General features: G+C 42.7%; 1 protein-coding gene across 1 annotated transcript; it reads left to right on the top strand.

The window, feature by feature from the left end:
• Nucleotides 1-10: 10 nt before the first annotated feature.
• Nucleotides 11-20,537, top strand: Trip13 (thyroid hormone receptor interactor 13). The gene is made up of 13 exons (XM_027400154.2): nucleotides 11-264; nucleotides 1,172-1,337; nucleotides 4,742-4,871; nucleotides 7,275-7,330; nucleotides 7,961-8,051; nucleotides 9,657-9,729; nucleotides 12,757-12,820; nucleotides 13,565-13,651; nucleotides 13,888-13,994; nucleotides 14,921-15,074; nucleotides 17,243-17,355; nucleotides 18,383-18,452; nucleotides 19,616-20,537. Exons 1-13 carry the CDS (start codon nucleotides 173-175, stop codon nucleotides 19,709-19,711), a joined length of 1,299 nt encoding a protein of 432 aa, XP_027255955.1. The 5' UTR covers nucleotides 11-172; the 3' UTR covers nucleotides 19,712-20,537.
• Nucleotides 20,538-21,364: the final 827 nt, after the last annotated feature.

Here is a 21,364-nt window from a genome sequence, read left to right as displayed (position 1 = left end):
AAGCGCGGCGGGACGGGGCGGGGCCCGGGGCGAGGCTCGGCGCGGCGCGGCGCGGCGTGGCGCACGCGACGGAAGTGGGTCAGTCTCGGGCTCGGGAGCTTGTTCCACCAGGCGTGTGGCGGCGACAGCGCCCTCACTCCGCCGCATTCCCTCGGCTCCCGGCGGCGGCGCCATGGACGAGGCTGTGGGCGACCTGAAGCAAGCGCTTCCCTGCGTGGCGGAGTCGCCCTCGGTGCATGTGGAGGTTTTGCAGCGCAGCAGCAGGTGAGCTACACGGAGCGCGACCACGCAGGGCGCGACCCCACCACGCGTGCCTGTGAACGGCACTACGTCACCCCGCCTCTCAGGACCCCAGCCCACAGCAGCCCAAGTCCTCAGCAGGACCGCTCTTTACATAGCACGGGCAGGGCAGCCTGGCTTTAACCCACCCGGTAGGACGCGACACGACTCCCCCCGCCCCCCACCTCCTTCCCTATTGTACCCTGCACGAGACTCCACCCCACCCCACACTACTCTTGGGTTTCACTCCTCACAGCACCGCATATCCCATCAAGACCCTTCCGTCCCATGCCACATGATCTGATAGGACCCCACAGCTCTCAACTGACAAGCCTGTGGAGCACCTTTGCAATAGGATTGCACCTGCTGAGGGACAGTGGGTGACCTCCAGACAGTCAGGGGTGTAAGAAAGTGGAGTGTCAGTAGAGCAAGGAGGAGAATAAGTGTTTAGTTTACTAAGCCTGTATCTGGTGGTAGATTTCCTATTACAAAGATGAACATACTCTGAGTTAAACTCTACAGCTTTGCACTTTCATCCCTTCCCTAACAGTGGCTGCTAACATGGATTGAATGCTCCTTAGGTTGCCCCAAGCACTGAATTTTATTAATCTTCATAGTGACATGTCAAGAAGTAGTGTCACCTCCTTTTTCTAATGAGGAGCTGAGGGTGGCCGGTGGTGTGACTGCATGCCCAGGTCCCTACAGTTGATCCCTAGACTGCCAAGCCTGAGCTTGTGGTTGGTTTTGTTATTTGCTTTTTTCATTTGAAACAAGTTCTCCTGTCTCAGTCTCCTGCACGCTGGGATTTCAGGCATACCTCCACTGCACCTGACTGTACTGTACTGGTTTTTTAAACTAAGATGTTTTATGCATGTTTTATTTATTTTTCTAGTACTGCAAAAAGAGAAGACATAAAGCTGCATGTTCACAAACTGCTCAACAGGCATAACATTGTGTTTGGAGATTACAAGTGGACTGAGTTTGATGAGCCTTTTCTGGCCAGAAATGTTCAGTCAGTTTCTATTGTTGACACAGAACTAAAGGCCAAGGACCCTCAGGTAAATTCCTAGTTCACAGTGCTGGTCACTGAGCCCCTAGGAAGTATGAGGTAATTGTCACAAATAACAAATATTGACATTGATAGCAGGCTCTTTATCTGTTGATTTTGGTGGATAGATAAGTCTTAACTAGAGCTAGGTGCTGGTAAGGATACCATGTGTCAGTATGCTGTGGACAGAGCCAGGAACAAATAGAATGAAAATCTGAGAGTTGGAGTACGGAGCTATGGGATATCAGACTGTGCCTGAATACCAGAATTCCCCTTTGTCCATGAACAGGTGTCATGGTGTGCTCGGAGTGTGGTAGGACAGTAGATTGTGTGGAAGTTATAGAAATAAGATAGGTAAGTCATATACAGATGACTTACCTACTATCTTCTGATGTCATTTATGGGCAATCGGGAACTTTGTGTTGACAGTGTTGTATACTAGGACAGTCTATCACCGGTATAAAAATTGGAAGTATATCCCTAAGGAAGAAGCTTCAGAGAGCATTATATGAGTTTGATGGCCGGGATAGAGCCAGTGGTAAAGCTCTTGCCTAGTTTGCACAAGGTCCTGCATTCAGTCTTTAGTGTTGTAGAGAGAAAATAAATATGTAAATATAAATAAAATAGAAAATTGATTTTGAAAAATGAGCCCTAGGCATAAAATTTGTTTCTGCCCTGTTCAGTGGTACATATCTTTAATCTCAGTACTCAGGAGGCTGAGGCAGGAGAATCTCTGTGAGTTCAAGGCCAGCCTGGTCTACATAAGGAATTCTAAGCCAGCCATGGCTACATGACAAGACTTCATTCATTTGCTTAAACCTAATGTGTGGATATTGTCCACTTTTATGAATACTAAAATATCTGGTATCCTTGACTTGGCTAGGAGTTAGGAACTGATGGAATGGGGCTCTTCAGTGCTGCTGTAGAAGGTAGGTTAGCACAGATTAATTTCAGGGTACTCTGAAAAGTTCCAACAACCTGATTACAGAGTCACCTATAGGAATTTCTCTTCCCTGATAATGAGTCATATATATATGTGTGTGTGTGTGTGTGTTGCACGTTATAGCTAGCCAGCACTCTGAGATAGTCTTATCAATTAGATTGATGAAACAAATTTGATACATATACAACAAATACGAACGATACCATCATTAAAAAGAAGAAATAGATTTCTACTTATTAATGTAAAAATGTCTCCAAGTTATAGCTGGAGAGATGACTCAGAGGTTAAGACTACTTGTTACTGTTACAGAAAACACAGGTTCAGTTCCCAATACCCACATGGTGACTCACAACCATCCATAGCTCCAGTTCTAGGGACCTGATACCCTCTTCTAACTTCAGAGGACACCAGCATATATTCAAGACACACACACAGGCAAAACACTCATACATGTCAAAAATAAATCTCTTTTTTTAATATCTGCAGCTATAATAAGTAGATAAAGGTCCAACTAGATAACTATGTGGTTTCTAGACCCCTGCAGTCTACCAGTCTACAGCAACACTTTTACCAAGCACTTAGTTGGGGAACCGACTCATGGTCAAGGAAACAGTCTATATAATAAAATTACTTAAAATATCTCAGATCCTTAACTGAATCTTTTGATATCAGTTAAAGGAACTATTAGTAATTACGTTGCATTAGAATATTTAACAGACCACCCACACTTTTTATGTAGTTCTGTCATACCAAAGTTCTCTTCATTGCCACTCAGTCACTTTAATGAAAACCAAATATTCTATAATATCTCTTTGTCAAACACCTGCCCAAAACTCAGAAATTCTTCTAGTCCTATCTTTTCCTGTTTCAGAGGAGTCATGATCATAATCTGGTTCATTTTAAAGGTCTCGGAGAAGACCTAAAACACAACTAACCTCGTGTCTATAAACTTAGAATCCAACCAGAAGGGAAACACAGCGTGATCATTTAAATTAAAAATTGCCAGTCTAAAGAATTACTAGCTAGCTTTATGGATTTAAGGAATAAATTAGGCTAGTAACAAAAAAGTACAGATAACCTTAAAGATTATATGATAGTATAGTTACATAACAGCAGACTCATGGGAGATGTCCATTTTGTAGGACTATAGTAGCTATTAACTTCCAGACAACATACCATTCACCTCAGTGTGCATGTTTGTTCAATTGTTGGTTCATGGACCTACTGGGCCCTTCTCATCATGGCTGTATTGTTAATAGAAGGAGGGAGTGGAGGCTCAGCTTCCCACTGATATGTCCTAGATATTATCCAATAATAGATACTTAGGTTTCTTGATTACATAGTTAAATCCAGAATCAGGCAGGCAAATTACAAAATTAGACTGAGTTGTCTTGTAGTGACAGAACATTATCAAGATATTTAAATTTAAGCAAAAGGATAAGGATGTTTCACATGAACACCAGGGTGAATCTAAGTTTTTTCCCAGTATCCAAATCTAGAACAATGACAGTAGTAATGGATAATGTAGTTTTGAATCGTGACCCAAAATAACATAAAGTCCGTAGTGATACAAGTAAATGATGAATAAGCAAGTGAGGGAAAGATACAGATATTCTTTGTGGGATACTTCTACATAAAATATATGTGGCTTCCCTTCAAGAGGAAGCATTTAATCACTGCCACCTATCCAGTTCCTCCACTTCAAACTAGGTAACACCAAACTGATAAATTAGAAAATGGAACAAAAATATCATTAATTTCTCAGCCTTGGTTAGGGCTAAAGTCATCAGTCACTTTGTGTGCATCCTGTGTCTTGACATGATGTCATGGTGAGGTGGTACTTTATTTCTAATTTTGAAACTCAGAATCCTACTCTGTGAGTCATTCTAAAAGAAGGACAGACATAATAAAGATAACCTACTGGAAAAAGAAATGGAAAGAACACTGTATGGAAAACCATTTCTGCTCAAGCCCATATGAGTAATTGTACTATCTCTGAGTTTGGTTATCGGGGACTTTCTTCTTTATATAAATGTTGGTATTTTCCTCACCTGTTACTTCACAGTGTTAAAAGAAAAAAAATCACGTAAACTTAGGTTTGCTAGGAATGGTGGAGCACACCTGTTTAATCCCAGTGCTTGTGAGGCAGAAGCAGTTCTATCTCTGTTCCATTGAGGCCAGCCTGGTCTATATAAGGAGTTGCAGGCAGATAGCCCTACATATTATGAATCCTGTTTCAGGGGGTGTGATGGGGATGGATGGGTCATGAGCTCAAAGGAGAGAAATGGATAAACACTTTAAGAGCCAATCCTAGATCAGAAATGAGATGCTAGACTTCATCTAATCTGAGAACAGTTTTTAACAGCAGTATATCTTGGTCTTTATTTTGGACTTCAGCATACAGAATTGTAGTGAAGAAGGAGGTGTTCTGAGTTGCCACAGATGTGTTTACTTTTTAATCTCACCCACAGCCCATCGATTTGAGTGCATGCACTATCGCTCTTCACATCTTCCAATTGAATGAAGATGGCCCCACCAGTGAAAATTTGGAAGAAGAAACAGAAAATATAATTGCAGCAAGTCACTGGGTTTTGCCTGCAGGTACAGGGTCCTGATAAGTGGGTAGTAGTGGAGGGAGGCAGCCAAGGAAGGCCTGGGTCAGAAGCTTGAGACACCCGGGTCACTTAATGCCGAGTTACTTAGTGAGAAGATTTGGTTCTTTGGTTTTATAACATTTTAGGATGCTTGATCCCTTATGAAATGGACAAAAAGGTATCGCTGCATTAGCTCTCTATCACTATAGTAAATGTTTGAGACAATTAGCATAAGGAGAAGAGTTTGTTTGGGCTCCAAGTTTCAGTTCATGAAGGAGTGGCTCCATTGCTTCCAGCCTGTTGCAAGACAAAGCACTGTACTGGGGGAGGGGAGAGTGGCACAGGAATCCTATTCTCTTCATGGCCAGATGCAGGAGAGAGAGCAAGAGACCTGTGTCACTATCCTCCTCAAGGACATGATTTTAGACTTCCCTCTGGGCACTGCCTTCTAAAGCTCCACTACCTCCCAATAGCATCACTCTAATGATCAAGCCTTTAGCATGTGGGCCCTTAGGGAATGCTACAGACTTGACTGGTGGTGATTGAAAAGGAAGGAACACATTTCTAGGCTAAGACTGTCCTTCCTTTAGACAAGCTCCTCAGAGATTGTGTCTAACTAAGGATGTCACTTGCATTCCTTGTCCCCGCCCAGCTGGTCTCCCCTACTGGTCAGTCCTGACCTCCTATGATAATCAGTACTTCTCTAGAGACTTTGCTACTAGGTTCCAATAGGTGGTCACCAAAAGTTTTATGTTTTGCCATGTAGAGGGAGTCCATTTGTTTTTTGTTTGTCTAAAACACACTTTAAATACGTAGCTTAAGAGGCAAGTCTAAGAGGAAATGTAAATGCAGCACTCAATGAAAACAAAAACACAGAGTACCAATATTTATGGAAATACGTTAGCCCAAAAAGGAAATTTATAGGCTTGCATTTGAAATAAGAAATATCTTAGGCCAACAGCCTGGGTTTTTCCTTTAGAAAGAGGGAACTGATGAAAAAGCTAAACCCAGAGGAAGCAAGAGGATATCACGGAAATGGCAAAATTCAAAGTAATGAAACAATGAAAAAATTTTTTTGAAAAATATTTTTAGTGTTAGATGCTTCATACATACATTTAATGGGATTTTTGACCAAATCAACTCCCATCCCCTTCCCTCCAATTCCTCCCCTATCCTCACCACCATTTTTGCCTCCCGGTATCATGTATTTTTTTTTTTCCTTTAATCCATTGAATCCACTTTGTGCTGCCTGCATGTGCATGGGTATGAGACCTCTGCTGTAGCACGGAAGGGCCTGCAGCTCTGAAGAAAGCTGACTCTTTCCCCATCAGTTGCCCATAGTTCCCGAGATAGGGGTGGAATCTCATGAGCCGTGTCCAACAAATACTGTTATGCTTCGACATCCACTACTTCTAGCTCTTAAAAAGATTTCCCACTTTGTTGACAATTCCTGAGCCTGAGGGTGAGATTTGTGATATAGATGTCCCATTTAGCGCTAAGAATGCCACAGTCTCTTATTCTTCACCTTGGCCAGTTGTCTGCCTCTGTATGGAGATTACATCTATTACAAAAAGAGGCTTCTCTGATGATGGTTGGAAGATGCACTAATCTTTGGGTGTGAAAAGAGAAGAACTGGGTAGGAGGGAGCTGCAGTTTATTTAACAGTATTAGGTTCTCCCCTAGGACCTACAACCTAGGTAGCCATGGAGTTTTGGTCCAGTTAATGGTACCGTAATTGAGCACCATTCTGTGATGTGAGCTTAAAATCCAATTGGAAAGTGGTTGATTACTGCCATAACATTGAGTCTACTAATATACCAGTTGGCATATCTTGCCAGGCTGGTCATTATTGTGCCTCCCACGGCTCACATCTGTGTAAGACTGTTGCTAACCTTCTTTTGCAGTAGCATGCATAGACCCTTCTAGCACTGTGCAAGCTAGCCGGTAAGGATGGGGAGGAGGATTCATTATAAAAGCACTTGTCCCCAAAACATGAAGAGTAATTCATTTTCTGTATTACATTGGGGATTGACTTCAAGGCCTGACCTAAATTAGATGAGCGGCCTATCTCAGAGCTCCGTGCCAGGTCCTCTGCTTTTGTTTGAGATTGGTTTCACTAAGTTACTCAGGCTGGCCTTGAACTCACTGTTAACCCTGGCAGGCCTTGAACTTGTGATCTTCCTCCCTCAGTCTCTCAAGTACAGACTTGAGCTTGGTAAGAATAATGCTTGTACTTCACTTATCTGTCAAAATTATATGACTGACATTTATTTTGTATCTGTAATTTTAAGAAAAGTTGAACTTTGAGGGGAAAAAAAGCTGCACTTGCTGTATCCATCTTGATCTGCAATTGGAAGCAGTGGGCTCAAGGTCTTCTTAAAATTGAGTTTTGTCTTACTCTCCCTCACAGCTGAATTTCATGGGCTTTGGGACAGCCTCGTGTATGACGTGGAGGTCAAATCACATGTAAGTTGCTGTACTTTTTCTCAGAATGTGCTCATTGCCTTGCTCTCCAGCCTCTCCATGCTCCTTGATTCAGGTGGACTTTTGGAAGTCCTGTCTACCAGTGGCCTGCATCCTGAATGCCAGTCCATCAGAGGTCCCCTAGCATAGAATTGATCCTTTAGAGAGGAAATGGTCAGAGACTAGAAGAGGATGACATTTATTTTGAATTGCATTCTTCCTGTGAGCCCTTTTGGGGACAGACTAGAAAACTGTCACTTGGTGAAGGCACTTCCTTGGGCTTCTGACAGATACGCTGTATGCTTACCCAGTTACGTGGTATGCTGTTTTCTATCTGATAAGCACCTTGGGCATCTTATTGGATATTGTCAACCTTTACCTAAGTAAAGGTAATGACTTTGTTTCTCCTCTTAGAATGGTACTGAATGGTATTTTACCTTCTTAACCTTTTAAAGATGCCTTCTAGAGTGATAGCAACTGATGGGAGGTCTCTGGATGTCAGAAGGTGACAGTCCTTTCAGGGGTGGCCATGCTGGCCTCCCCTCTCTTGTTCAGAAGCAGGAATTCGAAGCATGCTTTTGGGAAGCTTTGCCTTGCAGGTCCCTTAGCTGCCTTTCTGCTTTTCTGTACCAGCTCCTTGACTACGTGATGACCGCCTTGCTGTTCTCAGACAAGAATGTGGACAGCAACCTTATCACCTGGAACCGGGTAGTGCTGCTGCACGGTGAGGTGGGCGGGTTTTCATGTAACAAAAAGAATGGCCTGGAATTGATTTGTAATTTACATCTATTCCTTCTACAATACTATAGCTCTTTGTGTTTGAAAGAGTCAAAATTGTTCTTGAATATTCCGCATCTGTGACATCGATTCAATTCACTTAAGTCTGGCAAATTTGCTAGTTGACTTTCTTTTAGGGAACAAATTGTTTGCTTCCCTCTAACTTTTTTTTATATAAAATGATTGCCTAATTTTCCCAGCTGAACATAATTGCTTAGGGTAGAACAAGTCTCCATTCTTTGTAATAGTTTCTGCTTTGCTTTGTGAGTGTGAACTACAGAAGCCATGTTTTAAAAAGAAATTCTGTCAGGTCCCTTCAGAAGGAAATATCGTTGATTTGTACCCCACCCCCACCCCACCCTCATTACTGCATAGAGATGGAGCAAAATCAAGACAGTATAGCAAAGGAGCAGCTTAGGATAATTAACCTGTTTATGCAAATTATAATTGTGAGATTGCCCAAGATCTTTTAAAAAGTGTCATTTAAGGGGCTCTGTAGTTAAGAGAACTTGTTGCTCTTGCAGAGGACAGGGTTCAGGTCCCAGCACCCACATGGTAATTCACAACCATCTGTAACTCTAGTTCCTGGAGAACTAATACCCTCTTCTGACCGCTGAGGTCACTTACATGCAGGTAAAAACAAAACATTCTACACATAAAATGTAAATAAATCTTAAAAAGGAAGAAAGAAGAAAGAACCAAAAAGCTGGATGTGGTAGAGTAGGCCTTTAATCTCAGTCCTTAGGCAGAAGAAGTAGGCAGATCTAGGAGTTTGAGGCCAGCCGGGCCTCCATAGTGAAACTCTGTCTCAAAAAAGGGAAAAAGAAAATGTATTTTGGTTCACAGTTTTAGAGTTTGGCTCCATGATCAATTAGCTGTGCTATTTTGTGCCTGTGGTGAATCATATTTATGTGAGGAGCACATGGGAGAGCAGTCACATCATAGCCAAGAATGAAAAAGACGAAGAGACCAGAGTCCCTCAGTCCCCTTCAGGCGCATACCCCCACTGACCTAAAACCTCACTTCACCTCTCATTTTCTGCAATCACCCATAGTACCACTGGGTACCAGACCTTTAACAAATGGATCTAACAAATGGAGCTCTAAACTGGTATTGCTCTTCTGCTCTGATGTGGAATACAGCCCCCTTTTGTTTATCTACAGTGGAAGATGCTACTACAGTAATGGTCCTAATGAGATGGTACTCTTCTACCTCCATTTACTAAGAAAGGTGTATTTGGTCTTGGAAAAGTAGGTTGTGGACTTCATAGAGGAAGTGTGGAGACAAGGGTTTGTGTCAGTAAGATGTAGACCACAAGTGGTGTATATGCAGTATGCCTAGAGAAGTTAGAAGCCAGGAAGCAGTGTGTCAGCTGGGAGACCAGAAATCCATGTTAGTGATGTCCAGTCAGAGCTACCTAGTCAGATCCTAGAGCTTTTACACTATAACTTAACAATGAATACGTATAGTAATAACAGCAATAGCGATTAACTATGTTTAAAAGTAATATTGCAGCACTGGCTTGAATATACTTCCTTGGCTATTATTGCAGGTCCTCCAGGAACTGGAAAAACATCCCTTTGTAAGGCATTAGCACAGAAACTGACCATCAGACTGTCAAACAGGTAACTTTGGTGACAGCAGAGAGGAGAGCAACAGGTCCAGGACTTGTAACATTTAAAACATTTCCTCTCCTTGGGTGTAAGACAGTTCATTCCTCTCAGTAGGAATTGATTCTGTCTTATAAATTACCCTGAAGCCAGTGGTGGCAGCCTGGCACTGTCCCACTTCATGTGGGCTTCAAGAAAGCTGTTTCTGTTCATGTGCTTTTATCATTTACTAGGAAAAGAACTTAATGTCCCTGTGGACTTACCTGCCCTTCCTTGACAGTTGTCTTCTTCTGTCTGTTTGGGGTCTCGGTTCTCCTCAAATTTGAAGACTGTGGTGATGACTCATTACTTGGGAATTTGTTCTTCAGTGTATTAGACTCATAGGTGTTGTTCCATAGACCACCCATGTACTTTGCCCTTGTATTTTAGATTCTTAGTTTAAAAAAATATTTTATTGTATTATGTATATGGGTATTTTGCCTGCATGCATGTACCACATGTGTGCATGGTCCCCAGAGAGGCCAAAAGAGCTGCAGTTTCAATGGTTGTGAGCAGGCATGTAGGTACTGGGAATCAGACCCAGGTCTTAGGAGCAGCCAGTACTCTTCAACTTCTGAGCCATCTCTCCAGCTCCCCTTTTTCATCTTTTAAAAAATATCATCTGTACTTAATTTTAAACAGTTTATATTGCTGCACCCTTAAGCCCATGCATTTTTTTGTAGTGTCTAGACTGCTTTTACTCCCAACTAGTAGTTCATTTATTTCTCAGTTTCTTTTCTTTCTGTGAAGATTCCCTTTGGCTCTTTTTCTCTTCTTTCTTCATATGTTTTTATTGAAGTCCTGAGCCAGTCTATGGTTGTTTTGATGGTCTTGCCTATCAGTTGCATTGGTATCTCTGTTGACTGACTTTTCATCTAGCAATGGGTCTATGTTTCTACTTCCTGGCATGTGTGCTTAGTCCTCATTGTCAATCTGAATGGATTTGGCACCTTCTAGAAGACACAGCTGTCAGTCTGTCTTTGAGGGAGTTTCCAGAGAAGTTTTAGCAGAGAAAGGAAACACCATCCTACAGATTAGTGTCCTAATCTGAATAAAAGGGGAAAGGAGAAAACCAGCTGACTGGTAGCATTCTGCTTCCTCTGCTCCTGGTGATGCTGTGGGCCAAGCCACTCTGCATCATGCCTTCTGTACCATGATGGACTGTCTTCCTCTGAACCATGAGCAAAAGTAAGGCCTTCCTCCTTTAACTTGTTTCTTGTCAAGTATTGGATCACAATGATGAAAACAAAAAACAAAAAAAAAACAACTAATTCAATGTGTCAATTTTTTTTTTTTTTTGCATAAATACTAAGCATTGTGGTTAAAGTTTACATATTCCTTTTAAACTTTCTGGCTTGATTCTGGTAGCCTTTTCAACTGCTTGAAACGTGTTGTGTCTTTCTAGGGTTTGTTTTCAGCATTCTGGGAATGGGGTTTGGGTTTAGTCTTGCGTTTGTCCTTGGTGTGTGCTCTTAGCTCTGCCTAGGGTCTCTGCCTAGGAGCTCCTGGAAGGATAAGGCAGTGTTCTCTCCGCTTGGGCCATAGGAGCTTGGGTTCTTCTAGCCTGTAAGAGCTTTAAGCACCTTCAAGCCTCATGGATTCTCCTTGCTCACCTGCTTTGGTATTCATCAGAAACAGAGTCCCCATGCTGGTTTCAGGGATTTATTTCTTCATTTCCCTTTCCCCTGTGGAACTCTGCCCAGCAGCCTCAGCACCTCTCCTCTAACATCAGCCTTGATTTCCTCAGCTCTTGGGTTGTAGTTGGAAAAAGCCTGGATGGACAACCAGGGTAGCTCTTAGAGCATTTCCCTCGGGAGTCACCTTCACTAGTCTGAACAACATCTTTACCAAATGCCACTTTTTTTTTTTAATCTTGTCTTAATTTGTTATTGCCTAAAACAGGATAAGTTTGGCAACTGCTACTCCAGTGTGAGTTGGAGTTCCTATGAGACTCACTGTTATATGTCTATATTGCTTCTTCAGAGAAATGTCTTAGGAGTATTTTTACATGCAGAGAATACTTTATTAGACAGTTATGTCTAATAACTTGGCCCAGTTCTGATAGATTTATTTGCATCTTTTCCTTAAAGGCCTCCTCTAAAGCCAGAATTCTACAACACTAGAGAAGCAAAATATTCTTTCGAGGAATTTAACTTTCACTTAGAAAAATGTGGGAATTGTGTTTATCTTGTCAGTTAGAAATGGATGTGTGTGTGTGTGTGTTTGCAATAATTTGTTGTTTTATAATTAATGTTATTTAATATTCACCCCAGTCTCTTTGTCATGTTGTTTTTAACACCCTTCACTACACTTTGTAAGAAGTAATTAATGCTATGATTTTAAAATAGAATGCTAGTGGTATTTTTTAAAAGCAAGACATTCTTCTGTGACATGGGAGTTCTGAGAAGCCTAGTCTATATAGAGAGTTCTAAGACAGCCAGAGCTATATAGACCCTGTTTCAAAAGGAGAGACAGAGAGAGACAGAGAAGGAAGAGGGAGGGGAGGGTGTTTTAGGAGCTTCCTTCTCTCCCCTTGTTTAGTGAGGCTTTGTGTGTACTATTTCTGAGTGAGGGGTGGTGCCATTTTAGACTTTCTCTGGTCAGCAGCATTAGTGTGTTTTGGCTCTTTCAGCACTTCAGGTTTTGAATCTGTGAGAAAAGGAAATCATCACACTTTGAGGTTTGTGGAAAAAAAAAAGAAAGTGTAGGTTCTGCCAAAATTTTTTGATGCTGCTATTTTATTTTGTGTGCTATATTGGAAATAAAAGTTATAAGCAGATTAAATGAGAGGTTTTGCTATTTGATTCAAATGAGAATATGAGAAAACTGGTTTTACTATCACCTGGTCTTGTTAATTACATCCTATTAGGTTTTCTACAATTATTAATTATATGGAACTGCATTATCTTAAGAGTGGGAGTTTACTTTCAGAACGTGGGCAATGGAGGAATGTTGTGTCAAGGGCAGTGTATTAATTGTAGTTTCCTTACCTTTTCTTACCAGGTACCGGTATGGCCAGTTGATTGAAATAAACAGCCACAGCCTATTTTCTAAGTGGTTTTCAGAAGTAAGTATTAAATGTTTTAATTATTGACATGGTCAGCCATAATTGGAAAACAGTGTCTTCTATCTTGACCAAACATTCCAAACACAGAAGCTTCTGGAAAGAAATAGGTGAAATGAGAAAGTCAACAGGATACCTGACTTATGGTCAGACATGGACTCCAGAGCTAGAGCACTTGGAGGCAGTCTAAATTGGAAAAAGAAACCCTCCAGGGTCATATCCCAGACCTCTGATTGGGTAAGGAAGGACACCCATTCAATAAGTACCAAATTCTGTGGTCTCATTTAGACTGTGCCCTTTTGCCAAGCAGCCTTCAGGCTCATGCACTCTGGATCTGAACTAAGGAGGTACCCCAGTTGTTGTGGGTGCTCCTAATCCCTGAAAGCCTGTGTGCCCAAGGCGTCCCGTTTCAGTATGTTCTTATAGTAAGTGTTAAGCAGGATATAGGCAACTGGGAGCTTTCCCTCATCAGTTTTTGTGTTGCTGTCAGTGGTTTGTAGCAAGTATACATTGGTGATCATTAGTGGCATCGCTAGCACTATGCCACCCTGAACAATAAATAGCACATACAATCTCAGGTCTCCATTTCCTAAAAATCAGTAGCGTTTGTGCTGATCTCTAAAGCCATCTCTAGATCCTGTCTGATGCTGTGAGTTTTCTGAGGCGCCATCATGGTGGCGTTGCGTTTGTGCTCCTGTAACAGTTGACTACAAATTGGCACCACTAATAAGAATGCTTTGGTTTCAGAGTGGCAAGTTGGTAACTAGGATGTTCCAGAAGATTCAGGACTTGATTGACGATAAGGAAGCTCTGGTGTTTGTGCTGATCGATGAGGTAGGCACTCACAGGTAGCCAGTCTTTGCCTGAATTGCCTGATCTCTCTCACTTGGTCGGTTGTGTTGCAAGCTCTTTCCTGTGGATCTTTTCCTGATGCCCAATGCATTGAGCATGGGGAGCAGGTAGCACACATAGACCCATTCAATCTTTTTATTCAGTCAGTTGACACAATCTATAGCTGCCTGTGAAGTGCCAGTTACTCTTCATTTTGACCTGTTGCTCTGTCCCCGCAGGTGGAGAGTCTCACAGCTGCTCGAAATGCTTGCAGGGCAGGTGCAGAGCCATCAGATGCTATCCGTGTGGTCAATGCTGTCTTGACTCAAATTGATCAGATTAAAAGGTAACACTGGGATAAATAGTGAGAGTGCACATGAGTAGTGATAAAGAAGTGTGATGATCAAATAGCTTTAGATCTTGCTCTCAGGCAGCTTTATAGTCATTTCCCTCACTTTAGCTTCTGCTGCCAGTGTCTTCCTACAGTCTTCCAAGGAAGGTTCCTTCCATGGCCTGTCTGAAACCCTCACCACCCTTTCTTCCAGTATCACTCCCAGTCCTGTGTGCCAAGTTCCCATCGCAGACCAGATAAACACTAAGCTAAACACTCTAGATAAATACCAAGTCTCAAACATTTCTACCTAGGTCCTGTAATAAACTGGTCAGCTACTCCGCTACCCAGGATCTCTGTCTCCTCTCCTTCACAAGGTCTTCTGTTACACTGATGGGCTTCACACTTGCCTGCTTAGAATCCCTTATAAGGCTTGTGATCCTCCTCACCTGCCTGCCTGGAGTGTCCCATTATGATCATTTCCTCCCTTCCCCCATTGCCAAAGAGGCAGTCATCACCTCCCACTAGTTAAAAGGTAATGTGGGGTCAGAAGGACACTTCCCCATGGTGTGCCTTTTACTTTGTTTATGCTCAAGGCTGATAATCTCCCTGGCCTCAGGTTCCCCTAGTGGGTAGTCAGGGATGTTGCACAAAGTGAGATCTTCCCCAGAGCTGAAGTAGGTGAGACAAATGCAATAGAGTATACCACAGCTTTCTAGAAGCAAAGGCCTTGACTGTGTCTATTGGACATAGACCAGCTACAAGTCAGGGCTCTCACAATACGAAGGCTGTGTTGGAAGGTTACTCTGAAATACAGCTGGATAGGCTCTTGCACTCACAGACCCACTGTTCCTCCTACCCATGTGCCTTCCACATACAGCAGAACAGAACTGGGCCTCTAACGTACACTGTGCCTTATTCTTGCCCATTCACTACAACAGGCATTCCAATGTGGTGATTCTCACCACATCCAACATCACTGAGAAGATTGATGTGGCTTTTGTGGACAGAGCTGACATCAAGCAATACATTGGGCCCCCTTCTACAGCAGCCATCTTCAGAATCTACCTCTCTTGTTTAGAAGAACTGATGAAGGTACCTTCCTTTATTTTCACTCCTGACCATCACTGGATCTGTACATGTCAGTAGTTAATGAGCATAGCTTAATGTACAATAGCCATCTTATCTTACATTGAAAACTATAGTTATATTGCATCTAAATTTTGCCTGCTGACTCAGTACTTTTTATCTTTATTTCCTATAAAAGTAAAAATAAAATCAAAACCAAAAAAAAACCCAATTTTGAAGTAGCCTATAAAATAATGCCCCCCCCCCTTTTTAGAACACTTTTATACCATACTCTTAATAATGTTTCTGTTCTTTTGATACAGTATGATTAACACTTCAGTTTAAGGTACCAGTGTGTTGTGTTGGTGTCCCAGCACTCGGGAGGCAGAGGCAGGCGGAGGATCTCTGTGAGTTTAAAGCCAGCCTGGTCTCCAGAGCAAGTGCCAGGATAGGCTCCAAAGCTAGACAGAGAAACCCTGTCTCGAAAAACCAAAAAAAAAAAAAAAAGGGGGGGGGGTACCGGTGTGTAGAAGGTTAGTGGGTTGGTAAAAGGGTTGTAGGCAGACTATTAGGTACATCCTGGTTCTGAGCCTGCCATGAAAGTGGCCATTCTCTTAGCCTGTACAAAGGACAATGGATGACTGGCTGAAAGTTGTGGTTTCTGACAACATCTGACAGCTCATGCTGCAAGAACATAGGGAACTTGAACAATAATAACCAAGCAAGCCAATAGGCAGAGATTTATACTGATTCTGTGGTGAAATCCTTGCCCCTAGTCAGCAGAGTGGAATTGTCCTCACATCCTGTAATGACTGCCTGACTTTTGATAAAATAGTGGCCCTCACTGTCTTCACCAAGAACAGCATGATGACCTTTGGGCAGGAATAGGGAGCCAGCTCAGCCAGAAGCCCAATAAGGGTGCTCAAGCCGGTGTTGTTCTGGTATCGGCATCCCATCTAGCATCCTGGCATTGGCTGGGAGAAGGGCGGGAGCCTCTGTGGAGCTGCTTTACTGCCAAAGGACTTAACATGAGGCAGGTCCAGTGAGGATGCTGGATATGTTAAGAGGCCAAAGATGCCTTTGATGTGTCTTTTAGCCCTAATAATGGGACATTTGTCACTTATAACATGAATCTGGAATGTTCTGGAATCTATCTTAGAGGTACAGATTTTGGGGGAGCTGAGGCCAGTTTCTTATTTGGTAATTTGTGGAAACTTAAGATAGAGTTCAGGATAAAATGCTTGCCACCCAAGCAGGAGGAATAGAGTTCAGATTCCCAACACCCCCATAAATGTGGCAAACCCACCTATATCCCAGGAGTCAGGAAATGAGACAGGATCTCTGGAGCAAGATGGCAAGCTAACTAGTCAAATTTGTGTGTTCTGGGTTCAAGTGAAAGATGGTAAGGTATTGAGAAAGACATCAGCCTCTGGCCACACACACACACACCACACATACATATGCAAAGAAATAACAAGAGATTCAGACACTGCAATGAAACGTGGGCAGGTCCTGAAGGCAGATACTTTGTCATTGAATCTCACTCTGTCAGGAGCCTGCAGTCTGGGCTCTTGTGATGTATGCCTGCCTATATAAATTCACTGGCTGTGCAGAGAGGTAAGAATCCCAGACAAGAACCTGTTTCCTGTTTTATCCACAAACCTCCAAATTATACAGAAAAAGGATTTTTGTGGCAGCAGTCAGTGCCACACTGACAGCTCAGGGCAGCCCTTTGAGGGAGAGCTTCAGGAACCTACTGCCTTGTCTGTTATTGTACTCATCATAACTGAGGAGCAAACCAAGACTATTTGTTGTTTTGAAGACAGCTGTGGTCCTGGCTCTGCATTCCTATTCTGCTCCTGTACACTTGACACACATTTCTGGAACTAAGGCAACAGTTCAGTGCCCCCCAGCCCTGAAACAAAGCTAAACATGGCTAAACACTCAGCATCTGGCTTGCTACTGGTATCTGAGCTGTATTTTATTGTTTACATACTGATCTTTGAAGAAACATAGATATGTATGTTAAGAGTGTGCAGAGCTGTTTTCTAGTGCCTGTATTGGAGTGATTGTTTTGGACTTCTATAAGTCATAAAAGTTTCTGATAGCTCTGGAAGAACTAACCCTTCTGCTCATGGTGCCTGAACCTTCTCTTATGTGGATTCTGTCATAACTACTCTGCCTTTGTTCCCTAGTGCCAGATCATATATCCTCGTCAGCAGCTGCTGACCCTCCGAGAGCTGGAAATGATTGGCTTCATTGAAAATAACGTGTCAAAGCTAAGCCTCCTTTTGAGTGAAATTTCAAGGTACAAACTGATGTAATTTTTTACCTAAGAAAAATCATTTGCTGAGGTTTGCAATTAGGTACTATGATTTCCTTTGGAGGCCAGAGAAGGCTCTGGAGGTGAGCTATCAGGGCACTGCAAAAGTAGGAATGAGTAGCTGGCAGGGGCAGCAGAGGGCTGCAACTAATAGAAAGAAAATAAGAAGGAAAATAACTTTGGTGACTAAGGTAGGAGTCTGACATAGAGGCTCAAAAGACAGGCTATATATATAATTGCAGAACATGAGGAGGCTGCTGGGCAGTGTGCTGTGTTGGCAGCCATCTTCATGGAGCATTCCTCACAGATCAATGTGGCGGTGTTGGAGAGGCAGAGGGGCTGTGCTGTGAAACTTACTTTCTAGTCAGTTTGGATTTTATCCAGAAGCCATGAAACATGTGGAAGATTTTGAGTTAACATGAAGAGTGTAGTGTTGCTAGAGAAGAGACTTAAATCACCGAGAAGGAGAAACACACTTTAGATATTTCATTAAAACGTAAGACATAGTGGCCTGGTTGGGGATTCTGCTGGCTGCTGGCAGCTTTGTGCCACAGTGTCTTAGGCTACACCTGATGCTCCCAGGTGGGCACTTGGTCCTAGAGTCTCTCACTTGGAGCAGGAACCAAATCAAAGATGACAGATCATGTTGGGGAATAGAGAGGAGAGCAGTCCTTTTTTTTCTTTTCTTTTCTTTCTTTCTTTTTTTTTTTTTTTTTTTTTGTTAGTTTTTCAAGACAGGGTTTCTCTGTATAGCTTTTGAACCTGTCCTGGCACTCGCTCTGTAGACCAGGCTGGCCTGGAACTCACAGAGATCCGCCTGCCTCTGCCTCCCAAGTGCCCAGATTAAAGGTGTGCACCAACACTGCTCAGCTTTGTTTGTTTGAGGACAGTAGTCTTTGAGGCCAAGGCTATACCCAGGGTCACACAGTTCACCTCAAAGAGGGAAATTATCCCTGAACCATGTGTATTTGTATATGAAGTTGACATCCGTGAACATGATTTTTTTATGCAGGAAGAGCGAGGGCCTCAGTGGCCGGGTCCTGAGGAAACTCCCTTTCCTGGCTCATGCACTCTATATCCAGGTAAGCTTCCCTTGGCCCTATGTACCGGATACCTAGATCTCTCACCCACACTGTTCACAGGATTCTGGGGTAGCATCTTAGTTCCTTTTCCAGCTGCGGTATATTCTTTAAAAAGCAATTTAAGAGAGAAAGCGTTTGTTCTAGCTCACAGTACAGACCATCATGGTGTGAAAATCCAAGCAGCAAGCACTTGAAGCTGCTGATCCACAATCAGGAGCAGAGAATGAGCAATGAAGAAATGGTGCTGTACAGTTCCCTTTTCCATTTACATAGTCCAGGATATCAACCAGGGCCTGATGCTAACAGAGTGGGCCAGTCTTCTCACCACAATTGATGTAACCGAGATAACTCCCCAAAGACACGTCCAGAGGCCTGTCTCCCTGGTGATTTTAGACTCTGTCAGGTGACAACACTACCCATCATAGGCAGTGGGTATTTGGGAAGAAATGGCTCACATATATATATTTGCAATAACTCACAGGCACACACGTACTGTGGTGTGTTGGAAAGTTGTGTCTATAGCCTACCTCATATTCCTCAAGACTTATGCCCCATGAGTCTGGGTTCTCTTTACAACCAGTAGTGACCTAGAGTCATTCCCTTACCTGCCCAGGACCAGTCCTCCAGCACAAGCCCATCAGCCACACATTTATCTGAAATCCATTATCTGGCATTCTGCTGCTGCTATACTAGGTGTGGTCTTCAGTACCAAGGAAACACTCGTGGGCCATGAACATGAATGCTTGACACAGAGGGGAGAGCTTGGTGCTGAGCTGTGTAGTGATTCTCAGTTACAAAGCAGTAATGCTGTGCCTCAGCTCCAGGACACTGGGTGAGCTCTTTGGGAAAGGTTCCAAAATGGCAGGCCTTGAGGCCCTACGTTCTGTTCCCAACAGATTCTCTTCTTTTTTAACAGGTGGATGACTACTGGTCCCACCTACCTACTCCAGTAGCCTTTTCTAACCAATAGGAAACAGCAAGTTACATTATCTTTTACATTACAAACCACCTCTGGGTGTCCTGTTGTAGGCCTGAGAGGTCATGGGCTTATTTAGCCCAGAGAGAGCTGAGCCTCTTCCTAACTCCACAAATGTATAGATAGTAGCTGTCAGGTAACCCTTCTGAGGCCCAGGTCCACTCATTAATAACATGTGTCTTTTCAGGCTCCTAGCGTCACCATCGAGGGTTTCCTCCAGGCCTTGTCTCTGGCAGTGGACAAGCAGTTTGAGGAGAAAATGAAGCTTTCAGCTTGTGTTTGATTCCAGGCATCCATATCTGTGGTTTGCAATGGACAACTAGTAGGTGACACCACCTACCTCACCGTGGTGCATCAGAAATTACACTAAACCATATAGGTCTGCAAGCCAGACAGAGGTGTGGGCAAACTTTGTCAAAAGAAGGACTGTTTTGTGTTATTTTAATGCGTATTTAAAGGCAAGCTGCCTGTCTTTTTCACTGTTTTTAAAAGTTCAGATTCTGTTTGTGTCTATGTAAAGACCCATGTAAATGTTGATTGTCATCCTGACTCTAATCTGTCAGAAAACAAAATTTGTTTAAATAGAGGGAGGTCAAAATAGCTATCCAGAACAACAGATGCTTAGTAAGAACACAGTTACAACACTGAAAAGGTAGATCCTTTGCTCAAGCTGGAAGAGAGCAGTTACTTTCTGGCCTGAGTCTGCTTCACTTAGCGCAAGATCCTATGTAATGGGTGGAAAAGGTGGGTTTCTATGATATAGAAATTGAGAAAAGGATTGAAAGTAAGGACTTCTTTGACAATGATCAGATGTCATGCTCACAGGAGCAGGGCATACTTTGTATGGGCAAGTGAAGCAGGCAATGTGTGGACATTTCTGCTTAGTGTTTTATTTCTCCAGTAATGTTCTTCATATTTCAAGTAAAATTCATGTTGGCAAATATAAATAAGTCAGTAAGTGTTGCACCTCACAAAATATCATGTTTTACTTCCTCTTCTGCTAAAAGTAGCTTGGCATTGATGCTTGTATATGAAGCCACTTTTAAAGGGAGTGCTGCCTTTGTCATGGGATTTTTTTAAATATTAAACTTGTTTACAGAATGCTCTCATTTTTATTGTGATACCTTTTTCAAATGCTATGACCATAACTCAATAATAACTGGTGTGCTCACACAACATTAAATGTGCTATGTTCCAAGGACCTCACAGTATAGTTGTGTCATTGGCAGGAGCATACCCACACTGCTTCAGTTTAGGAGCAGTGTTTCTGAGACACCACAGGCCATGTCAACTCAACTCTACCTCCTGACACAGACATTGATTCCTGGGGCTCCCATGGGTGCTTTGGCTTCACTTTGCCCTGGGAAGCTGGGGATGGAACTATGGCTGGGGTAGTGGTCCACTTCCTGCTTCTCTCTGCATCCTTCCTATTGATTTGTGCTTTTCAGGGTTTCCAGATGATCTGTTCTGTTTCATGATTTCCAGTATTCTTCCTCCTTCTAGAACAAATTTGTCCTTTGTTGTTCTGACTCTTCTCATTCGTGAAGAGAAGCTTCTAAACCATTCTCTTACCTTAGAAGCTAACTCTAACAAAGTGCAAAGAAAAAATAAAGCTAACAAAAACTCTACACAAATTCTTGAAAAGGGAAATTGTCAGTTCAAAAGAAAACAGCATGGTCTTGATACAAAAACACAGAGAATTGGAAAGCTTCAGTCATTATCATGAATAGGGTAACATCTCAGAACCAGGACCAGCAGTCCAGCAGTGGTTGGGGACTCCTGAGCTTCTCCTTGTCCCCAGGACCCAGGACAGGACCCTGAAGACTAGCTCTAACATAGGACCAAGCAATCAGGGCGATTGCTTCTACCTGGCAAGACTAGGAAATGTCCTGAAAATGATTTAGAGTAAATACCTGTGCTAATGGGCAGATACCTG

The sequence above is a fragment of the Cricetulus griseus genome, chromosome 2 (genome assembly GCF_003668045.3).
Source record: "Cricetulus griseus strain 17A/GY chromosome 2, alternate assembly CriGri-PICRH-1.0, whole genome shotgun sequence".
In the NCBI taxonomy this organism is placed as follows: domain Eukaryota; kingdom Metazoa; phylum Chordata; class Mammalia; order Rodentia; family Cricetidae; genus Cricetulus; species Cricetulus griseus.
The sequence above is the reverse complement of the archived record's forward strand: the minus strand, read 5'-3'. Positions and strand labels throughout refer to the sequence as shown.

Bases quoted from the DNA above. Each gene is read 5' to 3' on its own strand.
- Trip13 (XM_027400154.2), top strand. From the start codon at position 173: ATGGACGAGGCTGTGGGCGACCTGAAGCAAGCGCTTCCCTGCGTGGCG. The intron at 4,872-7,274 runs GTACAGGGTCCT...TCTCCCTCACAG, and splicing joins TCACTGGGTTTTGCCTGCAG to CTGAATTTCATGGGCTTTGG. The intron at 7,331-7,960 runs GTAAGTTGCTGT...TTTCTGTACCAG, and splicing joins ACGTGGAGGTCAAATCACAT to CTCCTTGACTACGTGATGAC.